Source organism: Panulirus ornatus, chromosome 56 (assembly GCF_036320965.1).
Source record: "Panulirus ornatus isolate Po-2019 chromosome 56, ASM3632096v1, whole genome shotgun sequence".
Classification (NCBI taxonomy): domain Eukaryota; kingdom Metazoa; phylum Arthropoda; class Malacostraca; order Decapoda; family Palinuridae; genus Panulirus; species Panulirus ornatus.
The window spans coordinates 30,032,976-30,050,104 of record NC_092279.1 but is presented as its reverse complement, the minus strand read 5'-3'; the positions used below and the strand labels follow the sequence as shown (position 1 = coordinate 30,050,104).

Sequence of the window (17,129 nt, the reverse complement as noted above, 5' to 3'; positions counted from 1 at the left end):
CCATACACATGTATATACATACACGTCCACACACGCAAATATACATACCTACACAGCTTTCCATGGTTTACCCCAGACGCTTTACATGCCCTGATTCAATGATTCAATCCACTGACAGCACATCAACCCCGGTATACTATATCGATCCAATTCACTCTATTCCTTGCCCTCCTTTCACTCTCCTGCATGTTCAGGCCCCAATCACACAAAATCTTTTTCACTCCATCTTTCCACATCCAATTTGGTCTTCCACTTCTCCTCGTTCCCTCCACCTCCGACACACATATCCTCTTGGTCAATCTATCCTCACTCATTCTCTCCATGTGCCCAAACCATATCAAAACACCCTCTTCTGCTCTCTCAACCACGCTCTTTTTATTTCCACACATCTCTCTTACCCTTACGTTACTTACTCGATCAAACCACCTCACACCACACATTGTCCTCAAACATCTCATTTCCAGCACATCCACCCTCCTGCGCACAACTCTATCCATAGCCCACGCCTCGCAACCATACAACATTGTTGGAACCACTATTCCTTCAAACATACCCATTTTTGCTTTCCGAGATAATGTTCTCGACTTCCACACATTCTTCAAGGCTCCCCCATCCTATGATCCACTTCCGCTTCCATGGTTCCATCCGCTGCCAGATCCACTCCCAGATATCTAAAACACTTTACTTCCTCCAGTTTTTCTCCATTCAAACTTACCTCCCACATATATATATGTATATGTTGAAATGTATAGGTATGTATATATGCGTGTGGACATGTATGTATATAGATGTGTATGTGGGTGGGTTGGGCCATTCTTTCGTCTGTTTCCTTGGCCTACCTCACTAACGCGGGAGACAGTGACAAAGTATAATAAAAAAAAACATAAACGCCCATACACACACACATACATACATATACATTTCAACTTATTCATACATATGCATACTCAGACATATACATATATACACATGTACATATTCATCCTTGCTGCCTTCATCCATCCCGTTGCCACCCCGCCACACATGAAATAGCATTCCCCCCATTGTGGTAGCGCCAGGAAAAGGCAAAAAAGGTCACATTCATTCACACTCAGCCTCTAGTTATCGTGTGTAATGCACCGAAACCACAGCTTCCTTTCTGCATCCAGGCACCACAGATCTTACCATGGTTTACCCCAGATGCTTCACATGCTCTGGTTCAATCCACTGACACCACATCGACCCCAGTATACCACATCGTTCCAATTCACTCAATTCCTTGCACGCCTTTCACCGTCCTGTATATTCAGGCCCCAATCGTTCAAAATCTTTTTCACTCCATCCTTCCACCTTCAATTTGGTCTTCCGCTTCTCCTTGTGCATAAGACAAGAGAAAAAATGGGAACATCAGTGAAGGGGACAAGTGGGAAGGTAATAACAGGTAGTGATGAAGTGAGGAGAAGGAGTGAGTATTTTGAAGGACTGTTGAGTGTGATTGATGATAGAGTGGCAGATATAGGGTGTTTTGGGCAGGGTGGTGTGCACAGTGAAGGGGTCAGGGAGAATGGTTTGGTAAACAGGGAAGAGGTAGTAAAAGCTTTGTGGAAGATACAAGCCAGCAAGGCAGCAGATTTGGATGGTACTGCAGTGGAATTTATTAAAAGAGGGGGTGACTGTGTTGTTGATTGGTTGGTAAGGATATTCAGTGTATGTATGGATCATAATGAGGTGCCTGACAATTGGCAGAATGCATGCATAGTGCCATTGTACAAAGGCAAAGGGGATAAAGGTGATAGAGATGCTTTTGGAAGGTCATAAGAGTACATGGTGTGGGAGGTAAGTTGCTAGAAGCAGTGTAAGGTAAGTTGCTAGAAGCAGGATGTAAGGCATGTGTACAAGTAGTAAGAGAGGAGAGAGACTGGATCCCAGTGAATGTTGGTTTGCGACAGGGGTCTGTGATGTCCCCATGGTTGCTTAATATGTTTTTGGATGGGGTTGTTAGGGAGGTAAATGCAAGATTTTGGAGAGAGAGGTGAGTATGCAGTTTGTTGTGGATGAAAGGGCCCAGGAAGTGAGTCAGTTGTTGTTCGCCGATGATACAGCTCTAGTGGCTGATTCGGGTGAGAAACTGCAGAGGTTTGTGACTGAGTTTGGTAAAGTGTTTTACAGGGGAATGTAGAGAGTAAATATGAATAAGAGCAAGGTTACTTGGTTCAGTATGGTTGAGGGACAAGTTAATTGGGAGATATGTTGAATAGAGAGAAACTGGAGGAAGTGAAGCTGTTTAAGATATGCAGGAGTGAACCATGGAAGTAGAAGTGAGTCACAGGGTGGGAGGGAGTTTTAGTTCTGGGAGTGATGAAAAATGTGTGGAAGGAGAGAACGTTATCTCAGAGAGCAAAACTGGGTAAACTTTGAGGGAATAGTAGTTCAAACAATGTTATATGGTTGCGAGGCATGGCCTATAGATAGAGTTGTACAGAGGAAGGTGGATGTGTTGGAAACGAAATATCTGAGGACAATATGTGAAGTGGTTTGATGGATTAAGTAATGAAAGGGCAAGAGGGATGTGTGGAAATAAAAAAAGTGTGGTTGAAAGAGCAGAAGAAGGTGTGTTGAAATAGTTTGGACGTATGGAGAGAATGAGTGAGGAACAATTAACAAAGAGGTATATGTGTCAGAGGTGAAGGGAACAAGGAGAAGCGGGAGACCAAATTGGAGGTGGAAGGCTGGAGTGAAAAAGATTTTGAGTAATTGGGGCCTGAACATACAGGATATTGAGAGGCTCACAAGAAATAGAGTGAATTGGAACAATGTGGTACACTGGGGTGGACATGCTGTCAATGGACTAAACCAGGGCATGTGAAGCATGTAGGGTAAACCATCGAAAAGTCTGGGAACTCTCTTGAGGGGATGGTCATGGCAAAAGGGTCCACTGATGGTGAACTCCGGTGCTGCTTCTTAGCCTTTAGTGTCTCATCCTTAACAGGCCAGCAGCAGAGGGCAACTCTACCACAGCATCTCCAGAGGCTCCTACCTAATGTTCCTACAGATTACTCCAATGTGCAAAATTTTCAACAAGCAAAAATTCATGAGGTTTACTTGCATCAAATAAGAGTAAATGTTTGTAGCATGCAATGAGAGAATTTCCTTTTCAGACCTGAGATAACTGATATCTGCTATCCTGACAGATAAGGCTGTATCTGCTTAAAATAAATCTTATAAAATACCTTACATACTATATGTACGCTTTCATTTCTTATCTTCATAACTTCCACTTTTCTTTGAAACTTCTTTGCTGTTTCCTGCATTAGCTAGATAGCTCTAGGAACAGCTGACTGGGCCTTAGAGGATGTCCTCACTTGGTTCCTTTCTCTTTTCCTTTTATTTGAAGCTAATGATACAAAAAAGGAGGATTTCCAGCCTCCCACTCTCATCCCTCTTTAGTCTCCTATAATAAGCAGGAGATACATGGGTAGGATTCTTTCTCCTCTATAATAATCATCACATCTAATAACACAAAATGTTAAATACTTATCAGTAGGTGCCTAAAGTTGCCAGCATATCTGAAATCATTATAAACATTTTCAAATAAAAATCATGAATACTGACAGTTTTGACAAGTTATGCAAGCAATCACTCTTTTGGACAGCTTTACTCCATATGGCAAGATAACACGTCATTCACACATAGTGCCATTGTACAAAGGCAAAGGGGATAAGAGTGAGTGTTCAAATTATGGAGGTATAAGTTTGTTGAGTATTCCTGGGAAATTATATGGGAGGATATTGATTGAGAGGGTGAAGGTATGTACAGAGCATCAGATTGGGGAAGAGCAGTGTGGTTTCATAAGTGGAAGAGGATGTGTGGATCAGGTGTTTGCTTTGAAGAGTGCATGTGAGAAATACTTAGAAAAGCAAATGGATTTGTATGTAGCATTTATGGATCTGGAGAAGGCGTATGATAGAGTTGATGGAGATGCTCTGTGGAAAGTATTAAGAATATATGGTGTGGGAGGCAAGTTGTTAGAAGCAGTGAAAAGTTTTTATCGAGGATGTAAGGCATGTGTACATGTAGGAAGAGAGGAAAGTGATTGGTTCTCAGTGAAGTTTGCGGCAGGGGTGCGTGATGTCTCCATGGTTGTTTAATTTGTTTATGGATGCGGATGTTAGGGAGGTGAATGCAAGAGTTTTGGAAAGAGGGGCAAATATGCAGTCTGTTGTGGATGAGAGAGCTTGGGAAGTGAGTCAGGTGTTGTTCGCTGATGATACAGCGCTGGTGGCTGATTCGGGTGAGAAACTACAGAAGCTGGTGAATGAGTCTGGTAAAGTGTGTGAAAGAAGAAAGCTGACAATAAATGTGAATAAGAGCAAGGTTATTAGGTACAGTAGGGTTGAGGGACAAGTCAATTGGGAGGTAAGTTTGAATGGAGAAAAACTGGAGGAAGTGAAGTGTTTTAGATATCTAGGAGTGGATTGGGCAGCGGATGGGACCATGGAAGCGGAAGTGAATCATAGGGTGGGGGAAAGGGCGAAAGTTCTGGAGGCGTTGAAAAATGTGTGGAGGTCGAGAACGTTATCTTGGAAAGCAAAAATGGGTATGTTTGAAGGAATAACGGTTCCAACAATGTTATATGGTTGCGAGGCGTGGGCTATAGATAGAATTGTGCGGAGGAGGGTGGATGTGCTGGAAATGAGATGTTTAAGGACAATATGTGGTGTGAGGTGGTTTGATCAAGTAAGTAATGAAAGGATAAGAGAGATGTGTGGAAATAAAAAGATTATGGTTGAGAAAGCAGAAGAGGGTTTTGAAATGGTTTGGTTACATGGAGAATGAGTGAGGAAAGATTGACAAAAAGGATATATGTGTCAGAGGTGGAGGGAATGAGGAGAAGTGGGAGACCAAATTGGAGGTGGAAAGATGGAGTGAAAAAGATTTTGAGTGATCGGGGCCTGAACATGCAGGAGGGTGAAAGGCGTGCAAGGAATAGAGTGAATTGGAACGGTATGGTATACCGGGGTCACTGTGCTGTCAATGGATTGAACCAGGGCATGTTAAGTGACTGGAGTAAACCATGGAAAGTTCTGTGGGGCCTGGATGTGGAAAGGGAGCTGTGGTTTTGGTGCATTATACATAACAGCTAAAGACTGAGTGTGAACAAATGTGGCCTTTGTTGTCTTTTCCTAGCGCTACCTCGCGCACATGTGGGGGAGGGGGTTTTCATTTCATGTGTGGCAGGGTGGCAACAGGAATGAATAAGGGCAGACAGTATGAATTATGTACATGTATATATATATGCATATGTCTGTGCGTGTATATATATATATATATGTATACATTGAGATGTACAGGTATGTATATGTGTATGTGTATGAATATACATGTGTATGTGGGTGGGTTGGGCCATTCTTTCGTCTGTTTCCTTGAACTACCTCGCTAACGTGGGAGACAGCAACAAAGTATAATAAATAAATATAAAATAATTTTTTCTAATACTTTTTCACCATTCCCACATAGTGAGGTACCAAAGAGCAGCCTCATTCACTCTCTTCAACTTTCTATTAGTCATGAATAATGCACCAAGTCCCATATACCTTTTTCATGGTTCTTCCAACCACTTCACATACCCTGATTCAACTCACTGACATCACATCATTCCCTGTATACCACATCACTCCAATTCACTCTGTCTCATGAACACCTCACATCCTATACCACATCACTCCAATTCACTCCGTCTCATGAACACCTTACATCCTATACCACATCACTCCAATTCAATCTCTCATGAACACCTTACATCCTTCTGTATATTCAATCCCCAAGCCCTTACAGCATCATTCACTCCACCCTTCCACCTCCTCCTTGGCTTCCCCCTTCTCCTTGATCCCTCCACTTCCAACATGTAAATACAAAGGTCTAAACCATTTCAGCACACACTCTTTGCCTCACTCAAACATATTACTCCTATTTCTGCACCTCTCACTTACCCTATCACTGTTTTCTTAGTCAGCACTCCCCATTGCACATACCATCCTCAAACATTTCATTTCCAACACACTCATTCTTTTCCACACTTTTTCATCTTGGGCCCATTCCTCATATCCAAACACCACTAGGATTACTATATCATCAAACATACCCATATCTGCCCTCACTGAAAGTGATATATCTTTCCACACATTCCTGGACCTTCTCCTCACCCATCCAATTGCTTACTTGAGGTCCTATGGTTCCACCCATAGTCATGTCTACTCCCAGGTATCTAAAACATTAGATTTCTGCAAGCTCTCTCCATTCAAACTTACACTCCAACTAACTGCAAAACTTAGTAATCTAACTTTTATTCACTAAAATCTTAACTTTCTCCTTGCACACAAACTCTCAAACTCAGAAACCAGCTAAAGCAGTTTCTCACTCAAATCTTCCACCAAAGCCATGTATTATCAAACAGTAACTGACTCACCTCTCAGGTCCACCCATCCCAACACACTGCATATCTGCGCCCCTCTCACTAAGACCCCTCACAGTCGCCTCCCTTACTACCTTCTCCATAAATAGACTGAATAGCCATGATGTTATGCAGCTTTGTTGCAGACCCATCTTCAATTGAACCCACTGGTCCTTCTCTCTTCCTAATCACACACAAACCTGACTCTTGATAAAAACTCACTGCTTCAGGCATCTTTCCTCCACACTATATATTTGTAACACCTTCCAAAAACACTTATCAACCCTATCATATGCTTTTTCCAGATCTATGAATGCCACATAAAAATCCTTCTCTTTCTCTATGTATTCTTTGAAACCCACACCTGATCTACACAGCCTCTGTCACTACTGCAGCCACACTGTTCTTCCCAAGTCTGATGCTCTCTGTCATACTGAAGCCACACTGTTCTTCCCAAGTCTGATGATCTACACATGTCACCACCCTCTCCTACAATTAACAGGCACACTCAATAAACTTATACCTCTGTAATTCGAACATTCACTTCCATCCCCCTTATCTTTATTTTAATTTTTTTTTTTTTTGCTTTGTCGCTGTCTCCCGCGTTTGCGAGGTAGCGCAAGGAAACAGACGAAAGAAATGGCCCAACCCACCCCCATACACATGTATATACATACGTCCACACACGCAAATATACATACCTACACAGCTTTCCATGGTGTACCCCAGACGCTTCACATGCCTTGATTCAATCCACTGACAGCACGTCAACCCCGGTATACCACATCGCTCCAATTCACTCTATTCCTTGCCCTCCTTTCACCCTCCTGCATGTTCAGGCCCCGATCACACAAAATCTTTTTCACTCCATCTTTCCACCTCCAATTTGGTCTCCCTCTTCTCCTCGTTCCCTCCACCTCCGACACATATATCCTCTTGGTCAATCTTTCCTCACTCATTCTCTCCATGTGCCCAAACCATTTCAAAACACCCTCTTCTGCTCTCTCAACCACGCTCTTTTTATTTCCACACATCTCTCTTACCCTTACGTTACTTACTCGATCAAACCACCTCACACCACACATTGTCCTCAAACATCTCATTTCCAGCACATCCATCCTCCTGCGCACAACTCTATCCATAGCCCACGCCTCGCAACAATACAGCATTGTTGGAACCACTATTCCTTCAAACATACCCATTTTTGCTTTCCGAGATAATGTTCTCGACTTCCACACATTCTTCAAGGCCCCCAGAATTTTCGCCCCCTCCCCCACCCTATGATCCACTTCCCCTTCCATGGTTCCATCCGCTGCCAGATCCACTCCCAGATATCTAAAACACTTCACTTCCTCCAGTTTTTCTCCATTCAAACTCACCTCCCAATTGACTTGACCCTCAACCCTACTGTACCTAATAACCTTGCTCTTATTCACATTTACTCTTAACTTTCTTCTTTCACACACTTTACCAAACTCAGTCACCAGCCTCTGCAGTTTCTCACATGAATCAGCCACCAGCGCTGTATCATCAGCGAACAACAACTGACTCACTTCCCAAGCTCTCTCATCCCTAACAGACTTCATACTTGCCCCTCTTTCCAAAACTCTTGCATTCACCTCCCTAACAACCCCATCCATAAACAAATTAAACAACCATGGAGACATCACACACCCGTGCCGCAAACCTACATTCACTGAGAACCAATCGCTTTCCTCTCTTCCTACACGTACACATGCCTTACATCCTCGATAAAAACTTTTCACTGCTTCTAACAACTTGCCTCCCACACCATATATTCTTAATACCTTCCACAGAGCATCTCTATCAACTCTATCATACGCCTTCTCCAGATCCATAAATGCTACATACAAATCCATTTGCTTTTCTAAGTATTTCTCACATACATTCTTCAAAGCAAACACCTGATCCACACATCCTCTACCACTTCTGAAACCACACTGCTCTTCCCCAATCTGATGCTCTGTACATGCCTTCACCCTCTCAATCAATATCCTCCCATATAATTTACCAGGAATACTCAACAAACTTATACCTCTGTAATTTGAGCACTCACCTTTGTCCCCTTTGCCTTTGTACAATGGCACTATGCACGCATTCCGCCAATCCTCAGGCACCTCACCATGAGTCATACATACATTAAATAACCTTACCAACCAGTCAACGATACAGTCACCCCCTTTTGTATACATTTGCATTATACAAGCATTCTGCCAATCCTCAAGCACCTCATCATGAGCCACAGACGCATCAAGAATCTTACCTAACCAATCATCAACACTGTCTCCTTCCTTAAGAATTCAACTGCAATTACCTGCTACCATCTTGCCACAATTCATGTTATGCAAGGCTTTCATCACCTCCTCCTTTCACCAATCCATTTGCCATGTTTCTCTCACTTCACATATCTCCAAGGCCCAAACACCCTACATCTGCCGCCTTATCATCTAACACATTCAAAATCCCTAAAAATACTCCATCTCCTCTTCTTTACCATTATCACTTCCCTATTTGCTCCCTTCACTTATCATTATCCTACTTCCATAGCATATTCTTATTCTCCCTGAAGTCTGCCGATACTCTCTCATCTCAACTTTCATTTGTCATCTTTTTTAGCCACTGCAATTTCCTCTTGACCTCCTACTATTTTCTCTTACATATCTCCCGATCCATTTGCCATGTCTCTCTCACTTCACATATCTCTAAGATCCAAACACCCAACATCTGCCACCTTATCATCTAACACGTTCAAAATCCCTAAAAATACTCCATGTCCTCTTCTTTACCATTATCACTTCCCTATTTGCTCCCTTCATTTATGCTCCCAATTTCTTTCTTGTTCTCACATTATCATCCTACTTCCATAACATATTCTTATTCTCCCTGAAGTCTGCCGATACTGTCTCATCTCAAACTTTCATTTGTCATCTTTTTAGCCACTGCAATTTCCTCTTGACCTACTATTTTCTCTTCCACATCTCCCAATCACTCCTTCCCTAAACATAAAACCCTTGCAACTCTTTCTTTGCATTCAACAACAATTCCATTTCATCCCTTAACTCACTACCCTTCCTTTTATATCTACATCCCATCTTATGTGTACCACATACTTTTCTCACACATGTATGCACTGCTTCCCTAATTATCTCCCATTCTTCAACCACTCTCCAACTTCATTTACTCTTACCATTTCCTATTCTTTATCCAGTTTCTACTGGTGTCTCCTTAAAAACCCTTTTTTAAAAGCTATCACCTTCACCTCCTTCTTCCTCTGAACCCATATCATTTCCTCTTGTCCTTTACATACTTTTACCTCCACCAAGAATGGATCAGACATTCCACCAGATGCCACTCGCGACACATTCACACATAAAACTCTCTCTTTAACATGCCTATTAATTAATGCACAAATCCAATAATGCCTTCTTACTCTTAGCTCCGCCTACCCACTTATGTACGTCCATTTTTCAAACCAGAAACTACCAGTCATCAATCCTTTTTTCAGCACATAACTCCAAAAGTTGTTAACCATTTTCATTCACAACACTATATACCCTGTGCCCCTCAGCTGTACCCTCACTTGCTACATAAATCAATCATGCATTTAAATAACCCATCAAAATTGATGATGCACAACTCACCTCGTTCAAAAACACCTACCTATCTTCCTCATTCCCCTTAAATGCTTGATACCCGAGTTCATACACAGATGTATCATTTTCATAAACAAGTCATCAACTTACAACAGGAACTTAAATCACATTCTGGAAGTCATTACCTTAAAGCCTCAATACAACGACTGAGAACTAAAAGTGAAGTATTGATGCTGCCAGCCTCTTTCAGGCGATCATGGTTACTATGAGTTTTCCTAGCTCGTTCAGCACCGGCAAGGTCACATACAGACAACCTGGTAATGATAAAAACTGCTCAGTCTATAAATCATCTACATGTAACTAGCACTGTTACCATATTGTAGCAGAGAAGGCAAACCCATAAATAAATGTACATGCTGCTCTCCATCCATACTGAAAAAGTTTATCTCCATGTCTATATCAGGATGGTTCACGATGTCATCTCATTAAACATTTCAGTCACTAAATCTAACACAATTAAAGTTACCCAAAACATCATATGAAAAACTCTACACATCAGTTTATATCTCAACTGAGTGAAGGAATCAAGCACATTAATGTAAGTTTGACTATCAAGATGTCCACTGTCAAGCCATTGGCATGTTCCAGATGGATGAAAGACTTGTCCAAAATGAGGCATGATAATAAAGTACTTACATTGAAACTCTTGCAACATGTGGACTATCTGCACTTGCCAACTTGATGACCTTAATGGTGAAGATACAATGTGATCGGGAAGAGTTGTGATTGAGAAGAGTGGTAGCAAAGTGGAGGTTCTGGCGTCCAATCTCTAAAAGTTTCCAAGCCTCTTCAGCACTCCTGACACGTACCTCCTGTAACCCTGTCAAAATGAAGGAATAATGCTGCATCTCAAAAATCAGCCATTTTGCTACAACTTCTCCTATAGCCAGCTTTGCTTTGTTCCCACATGTAGCATGGCCTCATGAATACATAGGCCCCTCGATGTGGGTCCTACAGTTGCATAATAATGATATACATCTCTGGGGATAGGAGAAACATAACATTACTATGCAGCCATCACTAACCCTCCCAATTACCAGGCAGGTAGTACAGGTAATATACATCTGTGGTTGGTGTCTGCGTACCCACTACTACTGACTCAGAATAGTTCTGTGTTTCTTTAGGTGGAGTGTCTAAACCTAAGAAGTATATTCAAGTTTCAGCCTATATATGATAAGAACAATTTGCTGAATATCTCCTTGTCCATGAACTTGAATGCAATATCAATAATTGCTAGCAGACAGTTGGTCTCTATAACTACTGTCTTAAGGTATCACTCTAGTGACAGCTTAAGAACAATGTTGACTCCCAAGTCTCCCTCATACTGATTCTTGCAGCTTGTTTCCTGGCTAGTTGACAAAAATATTAATACCTCCTTTCACTATGATCCATCCTCATTACTTTACATATACTCAGGTTGACCTTCATAAACCATTCATATTTCATATAAAGTTTGGAGTTTATCATGGTTCCCATTTATGCTGAAGCATATGCTTTCTGGCAAACCTACTGTCTACTGTTTCATCACATCTTTTGACCCTTAACATACATTATAAGGGTCTCAAAAAAGCTCCATCCCAAGGCCCACTAGTTCCTGAATCTGGCACTGTCGATAGTGTAAGGAATGACAGTGTAAGCATGAAGTGTGGTAATAAGTGGAGTAATAAGTGAGTGTAAATGAAAACGCTGGCCACTGTGTACTAAAATGGTTAGGACATATGGAGGGAATGACCAAAGAAAGACTGATTAAGAGTATTTATATGTAAAAAGTGGAGGGAGGAAAGAGTAAGGACACATCAAAAGGAAGATGGAAGGATGGAGAAAAGGGGAAGTTGAGTTACTGTAGCATGAACATTCCGGATGATGAGAAGTGTACATGGACAGAATAAATTGGATCCATGTGAAATATATAGAGGTGATATGCAGCCAATGGGCTGAACCAGGGAATATGACGCAGACAAGGTAAACCATGGAAAAGTAGGTGGGGCCTGATTGTGGATGGTAGATTCTGAAGTTAGTGAATTATAAATGACAACTAGAGGGTAGATGTGTATATATTATACAGGGTTCCCATTCTTTTACTGACATAAAATTCAAGGCTTTTTCCAGGATATTTCCAGGATATTTTCTACAGGGTTTTCAGCCCACTTAATCTTAAATGGACTTCAATGGACAAACCATCTGGATAACACTGATCATTGGTTTGTGTTCGTTCTATTGAACACATTTATAACTTAGTTACCATGTTAGGATTGAACTTGTATTGACAGGACTATCAAGAGCTTTCTGTATGAGGCTGGCTTTCAATGCTTTATAAGCCACAAGATGACCAATTTGCATGATACAGAATTTTCTGACTCAGCACTGTGACTAAGGCCATTTACTTAAAATACTGGAAATCTATAGTATTCAAAGGATTTCCATAAAGATCACCATTATTCTAAGTTTGATAAAAATTCATTTTCATCAACCATACTCTCAATTCTTGATGTTAATAACTACATGATGCTACTTCTTGGATAATCACAAACTTATGACTCAGAACTTCAACTAGTTTTCAATGGTCAGTGTCCTCCTATTGTACATGTATATTCTATATTCTTCCGTTTCAAGGGTTTTTCCAGGACATTTTCAATTTTACGCGTTTTCCAGGCCTTTTCCCGTTTTCCCGGTGGCATGGGAACCCTGTATATAAAGCCACTGTTCATTTGTTCCTGATGCCACCTTGATAGGTGGGAGAAGCAGGTGGGTAAAAAAGAATCATAAAAAAATATATAGAAATAAATGTAAATAAAATCTACTATGATGATTGTAATCACTATAGTGAAAGAAAGCAACTGAAACCTGCCAAGGAAGAATGAATACACTGCTTAGCAGCAGCATCAAGAACTATTGTAGTGGTGTGAACCTTAAACAAGTATACATCAGGTCAAAGCACTAAATAAAACTGTATGAAGAGCAGTTATTACTAAATGCATAACTGGGAAATATTGGAAATTCTACAGGCAAAAGCCCTCCATTTACCCGAATACAGGATAATAGTGTTAAGCTATTTCTTGACATCGAAAACTTGCATTAAATATTTATATTATGTTTTACTAGAGAAGGACTAACTTCCGAAAAGGAATGACACACACATAATTGCTGATTATGGAACAAACTGCGAGTTTTACCTCCACTGCACAAGGCCAATTTATATATACACGCATTCCTCACGTGTCGTAAAAGGCGACTAAACGGGACGGAAGCGGGGGCGGCTAGAAACCCTCCCCTCCTTGTATTTCAACTTTCTAAAATAGGAAACAGAAGGAGTCACGCGGGAAGTGGTCATTCTCCTCGAAAGCTCAGATTGGGTGTCTAAAGGTGTGGGGATGTAACCAAGATCAGAAAAAAGGAGAGATAGGCAGTATGTTTGAAGAAAGGAGCCTGGATGTCTTGGTCTGAGTGAAACGAAGCTCAAGGGTAAAGAGGAAGAGTGGTTTGGGAATGTCTTGGGAGTAAAGTCAGGGGTTAGTGAGAGAACAAGAGCAAGGGAAGGAGTAGCACAACTCCTGAAACAGGAGTGGTGGGAGTATGTGATAGTGTAAGAAAGTAAACTCTAGATTGATATGGGTAAAACTGAAAGTGGATGGAGAGAGATGGGTGACTGTTGGTACATATGCACCTGGGCATGAGAAGAAAGATCATGAAAGGCAAGTGTTTTGGGAGCAGCTGAGTGTGTTAGTAGTTTTGATGCACGAGACCAGGTTGTAGTGATAGGTGATTTGAATGCAAAGGTTAGTGATGTGGCAGCTGAGGAATAACTGGTGTACATGGGGTGTTCACTATTGTAAATGGAAATGGTGAGGAGCTTGCAGATTTATGTGCTGAAAAAGGACTGGTGATTGGGAATACCTGGTTTAAAAAGAGAAATGTATACATGAGTATACGTATGTAAGTAGGAGAGATGGCCAGAGAGCACTACTGGATTACGCGAAAGAAAGACTTTTGGATGTTAATATGCTGAGAGGTGCAACTGGAGTAATATCTGATCATTATCTTGTGGAGGCGAAGGGGAAGATATGTAGAGGTTTTCAGAACAGAAGAGAGAATGTTGGGGTGAAGAGAGTAGTGAGAGTAAGTGAGCTTGGGAAGGAGACTTGTGTGAGGAAGTACCAGGAGAGACTGAGTACAGAATGGAAAAAGGTGAGAACAAAGGACGTAAGGGGAGTGGGGGAGGAGGAATGGGATGTATTTAGGGAAGAAGTGATGGCTTGTGCAAAAGATGCTTGTGGCATGAGATGCGTGGGAGGTGGGCAGATTAGAAAGGGTAGTGAGTGGTGGGAAGAAGAAGTAAGATTATCAGTGAAAGAGAAGAGAGAGGCATTTGGATGATTTTTGCAGGGAAATAATGCAAATGGCTGGGAGATGTATAAAACAAAGAGGCAGGAGGTCAAGAGAAAGGTGCAAGAGGTGAAAAAGAGGGCAAATGAGAGTCGGAGAGAGACTATCATTAAATTTTAGGGAGAATAAAAAGATGTTTTGGAAGGAAGTAAATAAAGTGCGTAAGACAAGGGAACAAATGGGAACTTCAGTGAAGGGGGCTAATGGGGAGGTGATAACAAGTAGTGGTGATGTGAGAAGGAGATGGAGTGAGTATTTTGATGGTTTGTTGAATGTGTTTGATGATAAAGTGGCAGGTATAGTGTGTTTTGTTCAAGGTGGTGTGCAAAAATTGAGAGGGTTATAGAGAGTGATTTAGTAAACAGCAAAGAGGTAGTAAAAGCTTTGCGGAAGATGAAAGCCGGCAAGGCAGCAGGTTTGGATGGTATTGCAGTGGAATCTATTAAAAAAGGAGGTGACTGTATTGTTGACTGGTGGGTAAGGTTATTTAATGTATGTATGATTCATGGTGAGGTGCCTGAGGATTAGCGGAATGCTTGCATAGTGCCATTGTACAAAGGCAAAGGGGACAAAGGTGAGTGCTCAAATTACAGAGGTATAAGTTTGTTGAGTATTCCTGGTAAATTATATGGGAGGGTACTGATTGAGAGGGTGAAGGCATGTACAGAGCATCAGATTGGGGAAGAGCAGTGTGGTTTCAGAAGTGGTAGAGGATGTGTGGATCAGGTGTTTGCTTTGAAGAATGTATGTGAGAAAAACTTAGAAAAGAAAATGGATTTGTATGTAGCATTTATGGATCTGGAGAAGGCATATGATAGAGTTGATAGAGATGCTCTGTGAAAGGTATTAAGAATATATGGTGTGGGAGGCAAGTTGTTAGGAGCAGTGAAAAGTTTTTATCAAGGATGTAAGGCATGTGTACGTGTAGGAAGGGAGGTAAGTGATTGGTTCTCAGTGAATGTAGGTTTGCGGAAGGGGTGTGTGATGTCTCCATGGTTGTTTAATTTGTTTATGGATAGGGTTGTTAGGGAGGTGACTGCAAGAGTTTTGGAAAGAGGGGCAAGTATGCAGTTTGTTGTGGATGTGAGAGCTTGGGAAGTGAGTAAGTTGTTGTTCGCTGATGATACAGCACTGGTGGCTGATTCATGTGACAAACTGCAGAAGCTGGTGACTGAGTTTGGTAAAGTGTGTGAAAGAAGAAAGTTGAGAGTAAATGTGAATAAGAGCAAGGTTATTAGGTACAGTAGGGTTGAGGGTCAAGTCAATTGGGAGGTAAGTTTAAATGGAGAAAAACTGGAGGATGTAAAGTGTTTTAGATATCTGGGAGTGGATTTGGCAGTGGACGGAACCATGGAAGCGGAAGTGAATCATAGGGTGGGGGAAGGGGCGAAAATTCAGGGAGCGTTGAAGAATGCGTGGAAGTTGAGAACATTATCTCGGAAAGCAGAAATGGGTATGTTTGAAGGAATAGTGGTTCCAACAATGTTATATGGTTGTGAGGCATGGGCTATGAATAGAGTTGTGCGGAGGAGGGTGGATGGGCTGGAAATGAGATGTTTGAGGACAATATGTGGTAGGAGGTGGTTTGATCGAGTAAGTAATAATAGGGTAAGAGAGATGTGTGGTAATAAAAAGAGTGTGGTTGAGAGAGCAGAAGAGGGTGTTTTGAAATGGTTTGGTCACATGGAGAGAATGAGTGAGGAAAGATTGACCAAGAGGATATATGTGTTGGAGGTGGAGGGAACGAGGAGAAGTGGGAGACCAAACTGGAGGTGGAAAGATGGAATGAAAAAGATTTTGAGTGATCGGGGCCTGAACATGCAGGAGGGTGAAAGGCGTGCAAGGAATAGAGTGAATTGAAACAATGTGGTATACTGGGGTCGACATGCTATCAATGGATTGAACCAGGGCATGTGAAGCGACTAGGGTAAAACATGGAAAGTTCTGTGGGGCCTGGATGTGGAAAGGGAGCTGTGGTTCTGGTGCATTATTACATGACAGCTAGAGACTGAGTGTGAATGAATGGGGCCTTTGTTGTCTTTTCCTAGCGCTACCTCCCACACATGAGGGGGGAGGGGGTTGTTATTCCATGTTTGGCGAGGTGGCGATGGGAATGAATAAAGGCAGACAGTATGAACTATGTACATGTGTATATATTTATATGTCTGTGTGTGTATATATATATATGTATACGATGAGATGTATGTATTCTTTTATTTATTGTGCTTTGTCGCTGTCTCCCGCGTTAGCGAGGTAGCGCAAGGAAACAGACAAAAGAATGGCCCAACCCACCGTCATACACATGTATATACATAAAGTCCACACACGCAAATATACATACCTATACGTTGAGATATATAGGTATGTATATTTGTGCATGTGGACGTGTATGTACATACATGTGTATGTGTGTGGGTTGGGCCATTCTTTCGTCTGTTTCCTTGCGCTACCTCGCTAATGCGGGAGACAGCGACAAAGTAAAATAAATAAATGAAATAAAATAAAAAGTGGATGGGTCATTCTTCGTCTGTTTCCTGGAGCAATCTCGCTGATGACGGAAACAGCTATTAAGTATAAGTTACTAAGTTGGTGACTGAGTTTGGAAAAGTGTGTGAAAGGAGAAAGTTGTGAGTAAATGTAAA

The 17,129-nt window shown here is 41.6% G+C and overlaps 1 protein-coding gene across 1 annotated transcript in view; it reads right to left on the bottom strand.

Moving 5' to 3' along the window:
- LOC139765800 (uncharacterized) overlaps positions 1–17,129 on the bottom strand; it is a 357,196-nt gene that overhangs the window by 284,339 nt on the left and 55,728 nt on the right. Inside the window, exons 7-8 of the mRNA XM_071693594.1 lie at positions 10,741–10,924; positions 10,230–10,358 (exon numbers count right to left, since the gene is read on the bottom strand). Of these exons, the coding sequence (XP_071549695.1) occupies positions 10,230–10,358; positions 10,741–10,924 (313 nt within the window). The remainder of the gene's footprint in view (positions 1–10,229; positions 10,359–10,740; positions 10,925–17,129) is intronic.